Below are 17434 nucleotides of genomic sequence, written 5' to 3'. Positions count from 1 at the left end.
GAGAGCCTCTTCAAATTTTGCATCTACACTTCTAGTTCCCTCACTTGATCCTATTTCCCAATATGTTGATCTTTCATATTGTTATTTAGAAAGGTAAACACACTTGTACCTAGCATTGAATTTCTAATTTTATTTGCTATGATTTTTAGTCAGATTCATGTCATTGTTTTGTTAGTATTCTATCTTCCGTTGCTCTGAAAACTAATCCCATTCTAGGTGGAGGACTATAATGCATGAAGAGATGCATGTATTATAAGATAAAATACTTGGGAACCGGTACATGTTCCTCTTGATAAGTTTGTGGTTGGTTATTTTTGGGTAAACCGTGGAAGTCAATCTAAATGGTTCCATGGCTCGTTTGAAGGTCTAATTTGTTGCCAAGGGTTACACCCAAGTGTATGGTTTGGATTATTTTGATACATTCCTTGTTTGTTCATCTCCTTAGCCACCATGTTTCATTAGCCTCTACATCTGTTAGATGTGAGGAATGTATATGGAGCAACCACATAAGAGGGAGTCACGATTAGTGTGTTAGCTCAAAAAATCCTTTTATGGTCTAAAGTAGTCTCCCAAAGCATGGTATGGTCGTTTTAGTGTCATGGTACTTGAGTTTGCTCTTCAGCGGTGCAGGGTAGAACACTTTATGTTTTATAGTCATACTGCTTCTAGTAGGAATCTCCTTATTGTGCATGTGGATGAATTGTGATTACTGGTGATGATGATTGAGGTATCCAATGCCCAAAGCATTTTCTACGAACTAGATTTCAGACCAAGAATTTGGGGCTGTTGAAATACTTCTTGGGTATAGAACTATCCAAATCCCAAATGAGGATAGTTTTCTCGAAAGAGAGTATGTTCTAGACGTTTTAGATGTGTACAGGTAGTTAGAATCCAAACCTATCGATGCACCCATGGATCCTAGCAACAAGTTTGTGCTAGATTGGGTGATTTGTTGGATGACCCTAAAGATTCCATGGACTTATTAGAAAGTTGAACTATTTTCTCCAATACATCTTTTGCAACAAGTGTTGTAAGTTAGTTTCTTGATTCTCGGAGAAAGTCATTAGGATGCAATGATTTGTATCTTGAGATACCTCAACAGTGCACTTGGGAGAGGTCTTTTTGGTTAGGCTTAATGTTCAAAGAATATTGATGGGTTGGGTCACCTTTTGACAAAAGATCCACAGTCGGGTATTGTGTTTTTGTTGGGGTAACATGATGTATTGGAAAAGTAAGAAACAAACTGTGGGCCTGGTTGAGTGTTGAGTCAGAGTATTGGGCCCTGGTCCACTCTACATGTGAGCTTATTTGGCTAAAGAACAAGTTGGAAAAACTTGGTTTTCCATATTCTTGGCCTATGGAGTTGGTATGTGATAACAAGCTGCTATTCATATTGCCTCCAACCCAATCTTCCATGAGCGCGCGAAACACATTGAAGTTTGTTGTTACTTTGTTCAAGATAAACCTTTGCAGAAGCTGATTATGACAACTCATATGAAGTATGAATTTGAACTTGCTTATTTGTTCGCTAAAGCCTTGGGAGGCGCTTGGGTTAAATCTGTTTCTAACAAGCTAGGGGCATATGATATCTATGCTCAAGCTTGAGGGGGAATAGTACTAACTACTGTAGTTATGTAGCGTTACGGCTGTGTTATTGCTGTGCTATTAAGCATGAGTTAGTATGGGTAGTATGGTCATTGTTATGTACTTGGCATATATAATTGGAGGCAAAAACCTAGCACTGTGATTAGGTCTTCCAATTTACCCAATTCTTCAACAACTTAATCTAACAAGATTGGCTCCCCCATATCAACTGCTTTTTCTTCTTTTTATTTAGTAGAATTGATCAATCAGGACCTTGAACTTTTGTTATGTATTATGTATGAATTAAGGCTTTCCATCCAGTAGGATTGTTGAAATTAGACCTGGGAATAACATTTGATTCGAATAACTATAAAAAGATAGATTTACCCTCATCCTTCCTCTTGAGGCCTACTATATTTTTATTTCATCTACCTCTTGAATCAATTGAAGAATATGAATAAGGAAAACAATGGGTTCTGATGAGGTCAAATATATCATTTCATTGTTAGTGTTTCCTTAGCAACAGCAGCTTCACATAGTGACACACTGATGCTGTCAAGCCTGGATAGGTGCTGCAAGAAGAGAATTGGCAGAAATTGGAAGGAATTTACCCAGAACTATGCTTAAATGCCTCTTAAAGCAAAATGGCACATGCTTGGGGTTAAAAGTCTGCTTGAGCTCCTGGGCTCAGCCTTCTCCTTGGCGAATTTCTTTTTTATCTTTCTTGAAGTCTCTAGTTTGTTACATTCTGCTACTGACCATGTGAAGTGCGAGTCGTAGGTCTAGACTTGTATGCTTGCATTTGTACAGTCTAGCAATGTTGTTTGATGAATAGTCCTATTTGATATGGTCCAGAAGTTTATCCAGGGGGGTACTTGATATTGTGGTCAAACTTGAGTGGGTTGGACTGATAATCTCCCTATATTATCCCATGGTTTGTTTGTATTTAGTATTTACTACCACTGCTTGCAGTTTCATAATTTTCTCTCTTTGCTACATCTCTCTCCTACATTGTTATGTTCCTCTGCTGTTCCATTGTTCTATTCATATATCCAACAGCAGTATGTAGGTAAACCTTCTCTTGGAATGCTTTTGCAGTTTGTACATGATGGTCAAACCATTATCCTCTAGAAAATTCTATTTGACTTCTTTTGGTTCACTCTTGACTGTCCATCTCTTCTTAAAAATGGAACTTCCTTAAATTAATATAACTGATTAAAAGAATCCATTTAGGCAGACCGGAGGTGGTTGGGACATATGCGTATGAGTTATAATAGAGAAGGGAACATGAGGACTGGAGGAAGAAGAAAAAATATTAATGCAGACCTCCCAACATATCAAGCAGTATCTTTTATTTTATTTATTTTTTTATTATTTCTGGAGCCGTCAGGCAGCATCTCTGGAACTTTTACAAATGCATACAGGGTGAAGGTGTCATGGTCAACTGTGGCCCAGTTAAACCAGTGCTCAAAATTAACGTGGCTCTTTTCCACTCTGGCCATTCAAAATCACTGGTCAACTCTACAAGTCTCATTTTTTTCTCCCTGCAAGTTCATGATTCCTAATTCTAGAAATACAGCATATGAGATGTAGATTATGTTTTCCCCTTCCTGCGCCATCAGTACTTGCCAATGAGTGTTGATACTTAGCTCAAGACCACACATCCCACCTATCACTCTCCATCCAAACTGTGATCTTCCCCTTTTCACTGCACCCATCCTTGCCTGTTGATGTCAATAACATTTTGAGATGCAGGCAAGTGCGGCCACATTCCTGTCATCAATGCTTTAGGCAGTCTTTGTAATCAATATCTTATGGAACCAATGACTGATAATCATTAATTTAGATCAGGCAGTTTCTTGGATATCTTTTACTCTGTCATGTGCGTGACAATAATTTTGGTAGTGTTGAATAAATTATTATATAATTTAGAGTGCCTGTATAGATGGAGCATTTATATATATTTGATCACCTCTAGATTTAGCGTGTGCATAAGTTATTTGGGTGGATAAATTAAATCCCATGGTCATTTTTCTGAAAAGCTAATCACCCAGAGAATTTGTGCAGCTGTGCTAGAGTAGCTGGTCAATTGCATTCTGGGAAAATTTTACATGGAATGGTAGTTATGCATAAGATGTGCTAATGCTAGCTACTTTGTTGGCATAGGAATCTGGAATTGATGTACGCCTTTGTGATGTTGGTGCTGCCATCCAAGAGGTTATGGAATCGTATGAGGTTGAAATTAATGGAAAGGTGTTCCAAGGTATGATGTTCACTGAACACCTTACTCATGATAGTATGCTATGATATGTATGCTTCCATTATTGTTTCATGCTTGTTTGTGCTTGATTTACTGCTTTAGATTTTGCTCTTGAAATGAATTTGTGTGTGGATTTCCTTGAAGTAAATTGATCTATTTCACTATCTGCCGTAGATGCCCTCAGCCATCCTCTTTAACTGATTCATTTTCATTGGATGTAGATGTAACTCTCAGCCTGGCTACATCGGCACTCTAAGATCCTAGCACTGCCTCTCTTCATTTTACACTTTCTTGATATGTAGTTATGTACTTGGAAACATGCACCAATTCATCTTATGAGTGTCCTATATTTAAAAATCAAACTTAAAAGGCATCCCTAGCTTATTGCATGCTATTGGTCAAAGTTGATGACTTGTGTTTGCAAATTCACTACTTGAGCATTTTCTATATTTGCAGCTTCTCGTCATGGGGTTATTTGCTGATTGAAAATTTGGTCAATTGCAATGATGTTTTGTTTTTATTTTTTCTTTTTATTTTCTAGATATGTTTTCAATAGGTCAAAGGTGCAAATATTCTACAATCCTGTGGGAAATTTTGTAAAAATTTAGAAATTATTGTAAATCTGAACTACATTTATTTAGCCAAAAAGATACATGAGAAGGTATTATATTGGAAATATACAAAAGCTTCTTGGCATGGTCCTAATATTTTGAATTTTGTGAGGTTTGAAATGGGGAAATTTCAGGAAAGTTCTTGTGATTATTTAGCATAAAATAGAAGCTTGAAGATCCTGTGCAGAACAACATACAATAGGAGGGGCAATTAACCCTTTTTTCTTAATGAAAAAGCATATTGAGTGTTATTTATTTATGAACACATAGAAAAATCAAAGTTTCCTAATATTAGATATTATTCATTTATTTGAACCTAAACCCTCGACTCTGTCATATTGTTCGCCATTCATTCTGGCGTCCCACCCCGTGCGGGCATCGACAGCAGTAGAGCATAATTGAAGGAGATTTTTTTCATCCTTTTTATTTACTATTGGCTATGATACATTGCATGTGCTTTAAACCTAATGTTATATCAAGGCTAGAGTGAGCAAGAAGTTGTCTCCCCAAAGCATTCACACATCAAACATTTATACTATATATAAAAGTATGAAGGAGTAAATCATTTTGTGGACACAGAGATCCCTATGGACCCTATCTTCTTAAAAATGAGACAATTTCTAAAAGGAATCAGCTTTAACCATATCACTTCTGGCCATGTTTTTACTGGAATATTATGTGTTTTTTTTTTACAATTTTTTTCCTTCAACTCTATTGCCTAAGCAGTCATGTGGGTCATTATATTCTGCAAAGTTCCTGCTTCAACATGCTGTCTGAATGCTCACGTAGCTGCAAGCTCTCATGCCTTAATCTTATTGTATCGTGAGTCCATCCTATTTTTTTCCAGGCTGCTAGGCAAGAAGTGACTGCCCACATATATTATGTTCATGGTCACAGTTGATCGCACCCCCTCCCCCAGGGGGCGGCTACACAAGAAGATACCGCCACCCTTAATACTTCTCACACTCACATTTTCTTTGCTGCTTGGCAAAATAAGTTTGCGAGAGTTTGATCAAGTTCTAAATAATGTAATGAGATCTTGATGACCCGCAAGAAAGTCTTAGAAAAGAGCTTGTACCTTGTCAATCATATTTTCGGCTCTGCCATTCAAATTTTACTAGTAAGCAACTTTGTAATTATTAGATAGGGCAAAAGATGCTAACATCTGCCGAGGTTTGGAAAAAAGACATTGACCTCCCTTGAGTGTCAAAAGTCCTAGGGACCTCCCCTAAGGTTTCAAAAACCCTAGGGACTTCCCTTGTGGTTTCAAGAATTTCACAGACCTCCCCAGAGGTTTTCCAAAAAGACACTAATCTCCCCTTATATTTTGCAAAAAGACAAGAATTTTGAGGGGTGTATGGGAGTTTTGAAATCTCAGGGGAGGTCTATAGGATTTTTGAAACCTTTGGAGAGGTTAGTGTCTATTGCTCTAGATAGATATATATAAAAAAAAAGAGTCATTGAGTTGCAGTAAATATTTTTTCAAATGCTTTCATCACAACCTTGCCCAAACAATTATCATTTCCAAGGAATGAAAACAAATATATTTTGGCTTTTGCTCCAATCACATATAACTATTCATAGTTACTTGTTGGCAACCACTCATCTGCAATGTAGGTGGGAAAAATGGCTTGCATTCATTGAATATCTCCTTTATTTTTTTATGTAGGTATTAAAGTGCTTTTCCTCCATTCGTAAGGTATTTTCCATTAGTCCTGCATCAAGTTTTATTCGAGGTTGCATTAACAATTAAAACTTTTGGACGATAGTCCTTCATCAAGTGGTATCAGAGCATACTTTTGGATCAGTGTATCAATGTTTTTATAAGTTTCACGATTTCAACTCAAATCGCCAAGGGTGTCAGTGTTTGACAGGCTCACTGTTATTTTCAACTCAAAACTACAGTGTTCGTGATATGTTGATTTAAGTCACAGACTGTTATTTTCAACTAAAAACTAGTGTGATCATGATGTTGATGTAAATAACATCCATCGCAAAACGCTAAACCCCTTGAACCATGTTGCTAGGCCAGTTGGCTGCTGCATTGGTAGTGGTCATTACAAGTTGCCATTCTCAGAAGCAAAGCATAAATCCCCAATGCTCAGATTAATCAATGCCTTTCTTTTTATATGCCACCAAAGCCCTCTATCATCTCCATCATCGAGATTGTATCCTAGTCTCATCATTGATATGTTTCACTGCATGAACCCTTGCTGAGTAGAAGACTGAAATCAATAGCCATTAATTGATGTTCGCCAGAGTTTGACCTTGCTAGGATCAAACACACGCTAGGCCAAGAATCAGTCATCGACCTTCTTTGCAACTAGCATCAGATCAAGCACATGATTATACCAAAACCTATTTCATTTGATTTGAGGAAGAAAACAACACTGAGGCTTCAAAAGGATTTCAAAGCATTTGGTTGGTGGCCCTTAACAGGGTGAGCATCAACAAGCTGCAGCGGACTAAGAAACTTTCTAAAGCTTCGCTGCCTGATATGTGTTTTTTGTATGGTAATAGTTGAGAGGATGTGTCTCACTTGTTTATCCATTGTTCCTTTTCTTGGAACACGTGAACTCTCTTTTTGGGGTGTTCGGAGAGTTATGGATTTGTCAAAATCAGCAGAAGATTTGTTTACTTTCTTTTTTTGAGAAAGGTAAGGATGCTAAAATTCTGTGGAGATTGTGCTCTCTGGGGCTGTGTTGTGTGGAATTAGGCTGGAAGCATATGCTAGAATTTTTACAGGGAAAAGATTATTAGCGGGATTTATTTGGGACAGAAGTCTGTACTTGGCTTTTCTTTGGGCTGATGTTGCTGGCTGTTTTAATGGCTGCTGTTTTCCATCAGAGACTGGAATGCTTTATTAAGATGATGCAGTTTTTTCTTTTGTTATGCTGTTTGAGGATTACTTGGCTTCTCTTTGTTCTTCTTTTTTCTCTTTTTTTATAATCCTCCTCCTCCTCCTCTTCTTCTTCTACCTCTTAATAAAGTTCCTTTTTCTATCAAAAAAGGGAAAAAGAAAAAAAGAAAAAAAAAAAGAAAAAGAGATGCATTTCATGCTGTCTGCATTGGCATAGTGTGATAAAGATGTTGATGCATACATGCTTGAGTTTTACTAATTGGTTGTTCAATATTCTTTTGATGAGGATGGACAACATATTATTCAGTACATTAGGGGTCTTCACTATGAATTACACATTGAGTTGCAATCCTAATAACTTCTTTAACTCAGTTAATACTGTAAAGAAAAAACAGCAAATACTGGAAGAACACTTGTAAGACTACTAATACTTGTGAGGGATTATCAACTTCACAAGAGCCACACCCGGCCCTCCACAAAGGCATCTTTTTAAAAGCAAGTTGAACACATTCTGATTGACTGCTATATTTGTGGGCAAAAGAGACACTCATATTGTGATTGCCCCATGCTGCTATAGTTAAGACTAAAGTCAGGAAGCCGAGCTTAAAGAATGGCAAGAGTTCTACTTATAGTTAGAATGTGAATGCATTTGAGTGTTCTGGGTAATAAGATGATGAGTAATGTTAGCTAGTCTGCATGTTTTCTTTAGCTCCATGTTGAGTTTTTTATTTTGAATACTGTTAGCATGCAGATTGAAATTTATTTTCATTTTGTATATATGTTATTTTCATTAGGATCATGCCTTTATTTAGGTTTCTAAAAATTTTTTTCCTATGTTCCAAGCTGTGTAAACCTGGAATAGGCACCTATGTTGTAGTTTTACTAAGAGTTGATGTAAGATTTAAAAGTTGTTGAACATTGTATTTGCATTACTCAACTGCCCCATTTAGGTGCAAACCAAAATGGGGCAGTTGATGAGGCCAAGTGATGAAATGAGGTCGATGATCTGTCAAGGGAAAACCATTTCTCAGATCTGGCAGCCTATTTAGGAAGCACGGCCCTTTCTTTAAAGATCTTGGAGAACATCAAGAATTGACCATGACTGGTGCTGTTAAGGCATAAGAACAGCATTAGGCATTGCTATTTTTTTTTTTTTTTTGATAAAAAAAAAAAAAGGAATTTCATTGATGGAATATGAAGGTACAAGCGGGAGATTAAGGCATCTCCTTGCAAAGCTGTATGTTACCCCAGAAAAACAAAAAAAAGGAAAACCAAAATGAACACTAGAAACAACCCAAAAAAATCAGCAGGTCCTATCATTTCAACAGGGAAAGCCAATCACGCTGAACATCTGAAAAGTAAACCTCCCTGAGGTTCCCATTACCCACACACCAAAGAGAAACCAAATGTTGAATCTTCTCCCAATATAGGGAAAAGACGACTTTTTCCCTGAAAAAATGAGCACGTTTTGTTCCATCCACAAGCCCCAATATACAGAACATAAGGTACAATCAACTCCTTACCTTCCTTTTTCCTGCCAAATCCAACAAAATGAATTGCCAAAAACAACTCCACTGTCTTTGGACAAACCCAGCATTCCCAGCATTCCCCAAAATAATTAAATAGCTTGTTCCAAATTCTCCAGGCGAAGATGTAAGAAAAGATGCAAAGAAGTTTCAGAGCAATTAAAACAAAGCACACATATGTTTGGAAATAGAGCCTTTACTAGTCTTCTGGTCTGTAACAAGTTATTGGTGTTGATCCTATTAAGCACGACCAGCCAGGGAAAAGCTTTGATTTTAGAGGGGACTTTGGCCTTCCAGATAGTTTTATAAAGAGGAAAAGAAAGACCATAACTAGTCAAGAACTCACACAAAGATTTGCAGGTATAAAACCCGAGGGATCCAAGAACCAAGAGCGGCTATCAACTTCCAATGAGACTTGACAACTATTTAGCAAGACTAAGGAGGATAGCTCCTTAATCTGCCTATCATTTAAGGGTCTCCTAAAGTGAAAATCCTAAGAAGGTATAGGACCACTTGACTCGACAGTAAAAGAAGAAATAGATCCATCCTATCCTGAGCTCAAGCGAAATAGGTGAGGAAAAGAGATGGACAAAACAACATTCCCCAACCATAGGTCTTTCCAAAAAAGAATATTGTGGACCCTACCCAATATAAATTTAGTACGGGGAATAAAGAGGGAATAAATCTGAGAGATGGCTTTCCATGGACTTTCCAAAGAACATCTAAAACCTAAATTGGTATCCCACCTGTTCCCATCAAGTCCAAATTTACTTTTTATAATTTTATGCATTAAGGAATAGGCCTCTAAAAGAAATCATCAAATCCATTTGGCCAAGAGGGTCATGTTTTTAGACACCAAATTACCAAGATCCAAGCTGCCTGCATGTTGCCTACAAACCCCCCCTCAATTCCCCAAATGACCCCTAAAACCCCCCACCCTGACCAAAGGAAATCTCTCATGATCAAAATTATATCCATAATTATGCATGTAGTGGGTTTTATTGGAAAAATATGCCAATTGTATTGTTATTATTTTATATCCTAGGTTTGCTTTTCTCCATCGATGAAGGTGAAGCAAGAGTAGGGGTGGCAAGAATGATGAATCAATTAGATGTGTGAAAGGGGGTAGTCCTTGTGAACGCAGCTTTTGAGGCATTTAATTTCTTGACTTGCCACCCATATTCAATTTGAAGTAGCACATCTAATTGGAGCATTTTAAGCTTCTTATGACATTGTAATTTTCCTTGTATATTGTTGAGTTCTTTATATGTAGATTTGAAGTTAATTTTTCCCCCCAGGATTATCAAATTTTAACAATTTTTCGTTGTAAATAGTAGGATTTTGTCTTGCAATGATTATGATGATTCTTCATATTAAATTTTATAAAAGATGCTGACTAGATGTTGTAAAATAATATGTTACTATTTATTGAATTAATTAAATTTAGGCACATTCAGTGGTTTCTTTTCAAGAAAGAAACTTATGTCATATACATCAAACTTGCCGAGTCGAAGACTTTACCTGTTCCTTCCAAAATAAACTGGAGAATGGCTAGCATCCTCACATCATACAGTGCTTTTTGACTATGTTTCCTTGTACAATCTTTAACTTCGAACATTTGTATTTTTTTCATGGTTCAATGTTGTATCAATATTATGGCTTATGAATTTCCTCTGTTCATGGGTATGGTAAGACAAAATTTTGTGCTTGGAGCAGCAAAGTTAGTTCTTTGATAGTCTATAACATGAATAATTAATTATAATTCTTAAAATATTTTAGGCAATTGGTATTCTAACATGGTATCAGAGCAAGGTTGCCAGGAGGTCTTGGGTTCCAGTCTTGTTACTGGAATTTATTATTTGTTTGTTTAGAATTATTTTTTTCCCTATGATGGATGTTGTTTATAGTTTGTTTATTCATCTATGCGGCGTGTGGCTGTGTTAAGGCCTGACATACATTGTTAGCCCACTGCCTAACATCTTAAGGTTTTAGGTAAATTGGTATTCTAACAGCATGCAAAACAAAAACATTTAAGGGTTCATTTTTAAGTCCTCTAAGCTGCATAATGGGTGTATATTATACTCCACAAATGTGGATTTTTCCATACCCAAGTGGGACAGCTACTGGGACCTGCAGTGCTAGTGTACTTCCATTTCATATCCAAAATTAGCATGTAAAATTTTGTATGGAAATATATGTACATCTGTGGATTTTGGCTGTTGGCAGTTAAAAGTATACGAAATTTGAATGGACATAGCATCGGGCAATATCAGATCCATGCTGGAAAGTCTGTTCCGATCGTGAAAGGAGGAGAACAGACAAAGATGGAAGAGGGTGAATTCTTCGCAATAGAAACCTTTGGCTCGACAGGTTGGTTGTTTTTCATTTCGTGTGGAAATTAGAACTGTTTTGAAATATATTGTGGAGGAAGCCTGTGATCTACAATGTTAATGGTCAGTTCTTGTTATATGCAGGAAAAGGATATGTTCGAGAAGATTTAGAATGCAGCCATTATATGAAAAATTTTGATGTTGGCCACATTCCGCTGCGGTTACCAAGAGCAAAACAACTGCTAGCAACGATTAACAAGAACTTCTCCACTCTGGCCTTCTGCAGACGTTATTTAGACCGCTTGGGGGAGACTAAATACCTGATGGCATTGAAGAATTTATGTGATGCTGGCATTGTTCAGGTATGTATAAAAATTGGTTTGTGTTTTGTTATTTGGAACTATTCTTTATTCCTAAACTATGAGTTCTGCTTGCCAAACTTTTACCTTTATCTAAGTATATGCACACACAGTAAGAAATGAAAGATAAATATGATGAAAGAAAAGGAATACACTGTATGGAGGACAAGGAGACCACTCCCAGAAAAAAAAAAAAATTGAATACGTACTAGTAATAAAAACTCAGATAATCAAAGCTCACTCATGGTATTGGATTCGAGTCTAAGGAACTCCTGCAAAAAGAGGCCAGAGAGGCAGAGAAAACCACCCTGTCCCAAAGCAAAGAAGAGGAATATAAGTATCTCTAAAGGCCCTCAAATTTTTCTCCAATCAAATGCACCAGATCATAGCAAATGAAGCAAGCCCCATAAAATCCTATAATATTTTCTTATCCAGAGAAAAAGATAACTGAAGATGAAAGCAGAATATAACTCAAAAGAACTAAGCTTGGCCACCTCTCTATCTTCAAGATTATGAAGGATATGAAGATTTTAAAAGATATTAGACATATAAATCCTAGGGCTCAAACACCTCAAAAGTCTTTTGAGTAGGTAAAGCACTCTTAAAACTCTCTACACCATCTTTCAAAAGAAAAAAGGGGGGGAGGGGGGAGGAATAGCATCATCCAGCAACAGAAGCCGCCTCTTGACTATGTTAAGCCCGTCCGTATAACCTAAAGCCTCACACCTAGACAACATACTGCTTATGCTATCAACAAGTAAAGTGAACAAAAATAGGAGATAAAATATCACTGCTCAAAGCTGAAAATTCAAGCTTTAGCTTGATCATTAACGATCATTGAGAAAACAGCAGAAAAAAACCCCTATCCCTCTTGCTCCTTTTCTCCCTAAAACCCTTCTTCCTCAAAACCCTTTTCAAAATCCAAGTCTCTGTCAATTGCTCTGCTTAAAAATAATCCTCTTCCCGTTCTTCCTCATAGCATTCTTTACAACTTCATTAGCAAATAGTAACATAATATGTACCTACCTCCAACAAATGCTGCCTGAGAGAGTGTGTTGGTAGAACTCAAAAGTAGCAGAATCTCTTGGATAAGTGAAATCATATAGACATTGATCAACAAACTAATCGACCTATAAGGTGTCACCTGCGTAGAACAGTCCTTAGGGACAACAGCAATGAAAGTAGAAAATATTTATCCCTATGACACCATTAGCATGACATTCATGAAGGAGTTTAGAAGATTGTCCTTCATGAGATCCCAACAACATTGAGGGAATGTGCCATAGTAAAATCAAATCATCAGTACATCATGGTCTTCACCTCCTGATCATAGAGAAACCTTTCTAACCAACAACTTTGCTCCTCTGAAATATGACTTCGCTCCAAGCCGTCAATCATCACCCTAAAAACTTTCTCAGAAAACAAGGCCTCATAGAAACGAATAACCTCTTCTGCAATAGCTACTGAATCATGAACCGTATAACCATTCTCCCCCTCTTAACTCCCTAATCATATTTCTACTCCTCTCACTAGTGACACTATGATTACAAGAAGTGTTGCAATCTCCCTCTTCACCGACTTGCTACTGAATTTTTGTCCCCAATTAATCTCTTTATAGAACTGCGTTATCCTCATTTTTAGATTGTTCCTCATACTAATTAAGCTCCTCTGTCAAAAGCCCCTAAGAGAATATTAACTTCAAAATATTCAATTTTTTTCCGTCAGTATCCCTGTTCTTCTTCAAAATACCATTTTCTTTACTTTCAAATCTCCAAAAACCTTCTAATTCCTCAACTTAAGCTTATCGAAAGTTTTAACTTCCTGAAAACAGAACCAGCCTAGTCTTGAAACTGACATTCATTTCCTCACTCGGCCACAAACCTATGAAAGTGTCATTATGAGCCGGCTGCATGTGAAGCATACTAGGACCCCACCCAACATGGTTCGAATTTTTTAACGCAATATGAAATGATTAGCGACAGATTTCTTATGTAACTAGATTAAGGAAAGTATCCTCCCACTCAGTTTTAAAAAAGGATTGATCGATAAATGACGTCACTTGCTGACCAAGTAAATTGAGCAATAGACTAAAAAATATTTCTCAAAACAGTGTCTGTAATGAAATCATCCAAACACCTCTTCTCATTCTAGACCCTCGCCCCTGGGGCGGCTTCTTGGAAGAGGTCCTAATGACATTAAAATCTTCCCCCCACAAACGCCAGTGTGAATCACACATCCCATACAGATCCTCAAAGTTAATCCAAAAGAAGGCCTAAGGCGAGGACAATGCAGCCCTAAAGAGAAGTAAACCGCCACCTTCCTCTACTCCTAGCATCAAGAAGAATAGACAAGGAAAGATCGTAAGAGAATCCATCTTGGAGGTGAATCTCGTATCCCAGACAATTAGAATACCTCTTAAGGGAACCAGAAGATGACAACCACACCCAGTCCTAAAAGGCTAAAGCTTATGTTCCCAAATGCATCTAATAAAAAACCCATCACAATGCATCAACCTCTAAAGCCCTCTCACATTTCACCTCAGAACCTTCATGAGATACCTCTTAAACCACCCTCCATTTTTTTTTTATTTCTCTCTAATGCAATAGAGCAATAATTCAATCTTTTTCAGTTCTCTCCCCTTTTCTTCATGCAACAAAATTTAACACCTTCACCACTTATTTTGTAAGAGTAACCGACTGAAAATCTGTCTTTTAGAAAACATGGCGGACATCTAGTGTCTTTCGCACCCCTTAGAGGCTCAATAAGTACACCACCCCTTTAGAATCGAAACCCATTTGGCAGTTTGTGTATCATTGGATGCTATAATCTGGGCCTGGAAAAACCCAAGTGGGAGAGAGCTCCCCCATCTTCAATCTAATTGATGTGGGACAAGGCCACAACTCACAAGGCGGTGGGCGAACTGGGGAAGGCAGTGCTGTATGCTGAGCATTGAGCAAACAAATTACCCTTGTTGCACATCGTTAGGACCAAGAAGGTGGCCTTTACTTCTTCTATATAATGATTCCATCGCCTTCGTTGACAAATTAATATAATTTCTTTCTTTTTTTAAAATTTTAGCTGATTAGTCATGTATCTGAATTTTTTTGTTTAAAACTAAAAATAATTAATGAAGAGAACATAATATTTAAGACATGGTTTAAAATAGCGGCCTCGGCCATAATGTAATGGTTTTTGGGGTTCCCAATACTGTTACACACTGCTAAATTGGTGGGAAGGAAATTCACAGCTGTAGCAGCCCTAATGGACTGCTAGTGTTACTTAATGACTGATACGACCATTATGAATCTGCTGCATGACTGTAACTGCTAAAAAACAATTTTATTTTTTTTATTTTTCTTCTCATCTTTTCCCCTTTCATAAGTCACTCCTGATAAGCTATGTGGTGAGAGGGGGAAAAGATCATTAGATGAAGATACAAAAATTATACATTTCTATTAATATTCACGAAAGATACATTAATTAAAATTTTGATCTGAACACTATTTTGTTAAAAGAAAATATTTATTTTGACAATATTAGTAATGACGATATTAGTAATTTGATATTTCTTTTCTATATTTTTCAACTTCAACCTTCTTTTATTTGTAGTTTTTTGTCATGTTCAAGTTTTTAATACTTCATTTATTTAACGATAAATTTATGATTGTATGTTATAGTTTTAAAGCTCAGAATATATGTTGCTGGTCTAAATTTATTAGATTTTTCTTATTTTAAGAAATAAATATGGAACATGTTTAATTTATTATATTGTTTTTATGTCTTACGCAGCAGATTGATGGACTGTATTTTTATTTTGTTTTATTTATTAATTTATCATACATATAATCAATGAGAAAGTGAAATATATATATCAAGGTTGTTAAAATCGGGATCCTACATAGGATTGCTAGGTTTGCAGGATTGGATTGTAAAATCAGATTGAGGATTGTAAGATTCTAAGACAAATAATATGAGAAGTGCATTTGTATGTTGTATTCATAAACTTCTATGATATAATGCTATAAAATTGGCAAGTGTTGAAGACTCAAAACTTATGAGTATCTATGGTAGGACCCTCAAATTACAAAAATAAGAAAAATGAAGTGTTCAAATCGTTGCATTCATAACTTAATAAATCAGCTTATAATGAAAAATGAAATATAAAAAAAAAAAAAAAAAAACAAGAACATAATTTTTAGCACAAATCAATCAACAAACAACCATACAACATGAATTCCCTTGTTCTTTTTCAAAAAAAAAAAAAAATCTTAACAAACAAAAGCCAAACTTTAAAGCTTGCTTCTATCTTAGATGTCAGCATCCAAGCCACCATTTGTCCCAGTGGTGTCACTAAGACCATCATCAATGACTTAATCAAGGCTTCATTAAAATCATCACTATCATAATTGTTAAATGCATAGTTTTAAAACCCAGGTCACCGACCTGATAACGCCACTGGATTGGTTGGACTGGTCGAACTGGCTGGTTAACCTAGTTATCAAACTGATAGTGTCATTATAAAATAAGACAATTATGTTTTTGTGTAAAAATAATTTAAAAAATATAAATTCAATAGTTATATGTTTTGTTAAAAAATTTAATGTATGTAAAATCTGAAGTAGCTGTAAATGTAGTATGTTTCACCCATATAACACAAGCTGATGGTGGGCTCCTTGGTTGGAAGCTCCTTCATTTTCCCCAGGGTTCAAACCCCTGCCCCTTTGAATTTTGCATTATATACTCATTTACACTGTTCTAACCGGGCCATCTCACCTGACCCCGAATTTGACTGGTTCAGGCCAAGTCATGCCTTGTTGGCTGGGTTGATTTTGGTTTGACTCAAATCTGGTTTTTATCTGTTGCCCAGACCAGCCAAACCACTGGTTCCGATCAAACCCTATCTGACTAGTTGGTTCGGTCTGGGTTTGTAAACTATGGATAAATGCATCAATGTATCTAACTTAATTCTTAATGTTTGAAGTTTGCACCACTTAGTGATCACCAATGAACCGAAAAAAAACATTTTTGAGTCATAATTTCATTAATATAAAGTAAACCAAATCACTTTCTAGTATTGAAAACTAGACGATATTATTGGCCTCTTAAGATCAAAATTTGATTGATGGCTGTTGGTTCCTGTTTGATCTAAACCTTGGTTAATATGCTGACAAAAACCTTTTTCATGTACTTCGTCAGCCTTATCCTCCTCTGTGCGACATTAAAGGCAGCTATGTGTCGCAGTTTGAGCATACCATATTACTTCGGCCAACCTGCAAAGAGGTGATATCCAGGGGGGATGACTACTGATTCAGAAAGAGCCCAGGTTACCTCTTTTGGTCATACTTGTATGGCAGATTCCAACAAATGTTTTCCGACTGGAATTTTAAATGTCTGTTCAACCACAGTTTGTACTATCCGTGTTGTACTCTGTTCTGGCTGTGTTATTTGCTGAAGCATTCGTGTTTATGGTTTTCCCCGATGTGAAGAGACTTGAGCATGTTCATAATCTGTAACATTTCAGCCATAGACGAGGTGATAGATTGCCCCCCCTGCGTTTAGCTCTCAAATATTATCTGGAGCCCAGCGGAGAAGGATCAAATTTTTTACCTTCCAACAGCATCATGCTTTTGCATACCTCTCTCTCTCTCTCTCTCTCTCTCTCTCTCTCTCTCTCAGTTTAAAATGGTAAGTTATCTCTAGTATTTATTTCCTGCGTGATTCAATTTACATATTTTTGTATTTATGCAATTGTACTTCTTGAATTTTTAAAATGTGATAATTATTAGTTTTCTATTAAAAAGAAAGATATAATAATAATAATATTAAAAAATTTTGGGACTGGGAAGCATCCTGTGCTCCAGCTAGTTTTAGGTTATACAGAGCTTTCTCTTTTTTTTTTTAAAA

The 17434-nt window shown here is 36.5% G+C and overlaps 1 protein-coding gene and 1 non-coding gene across 5 annotated transcripts in view; both read left to right on the top strand.

Annotated features, from left to right (window-relative positions):
- The window catches only part of LOC131159364 (methionine aminopeptidase 2B), a 63803-nt gene extending 46654 nt beyond the window's left edge, over positions 1 to 17149 (top strand). For all 4 annotated transcript variants that reach the window (XM_058114230.1, XM_058114226.1, XM_058114227.1 and 1 more), the window contains exons 9-12: positions 3751 to 3847; positions 11068 to 11211; positions 11316 to 11533; positions 16727 to 17149. In XM_058114230.1, coding sequence (XP_057970213.1) covers positions 3751 to 3847; positions 11068 to 11211; positions 11316 to 11533; positions 16727 to 16837 — 570 coding nt within the window. In that variant the 3' untranslated portion in view covers positions 16838 to 17149. The remainder of the gene's footprint in view (positions 1 to 3750; positions 3848 to 11067; positions 11212 to 11315; positions 11534 to 16726) is intronic.
- On the top strand, positions 9926 to 10019 carry LOC131161152 (small nucleolar RNA Z266). The gene has a single exon (XR_009138311.1). It is a non-coding gene; the product is annotated as a small nucleolar RNA Z266 (small nucleolar RNA).
- Positions 17150 to 17434: the final 285 nt, after the last annotated feature.

The sequence above is a fragment of the Malania oleifera genome, chromosome 7 (assembly GCF_029873635.1).
Source record: "Malania oleifera isolate guangnan ecotype guangnan chromosome 7, ASM2987363v1, whole genome shotgun sequence".
Classification (NCBI taxonomy): Eukaryota; Viridiplantae; Streptophyta; class Magnoliopsida; order Santalales; family Ximeniaceae; genus Malania; species Malania oleifera.
The sequence above is the reverse complement of the archived record's forward strand: the minus strand, read 5'-3'. Positions and strand labels throughout refer to the sequence as shown.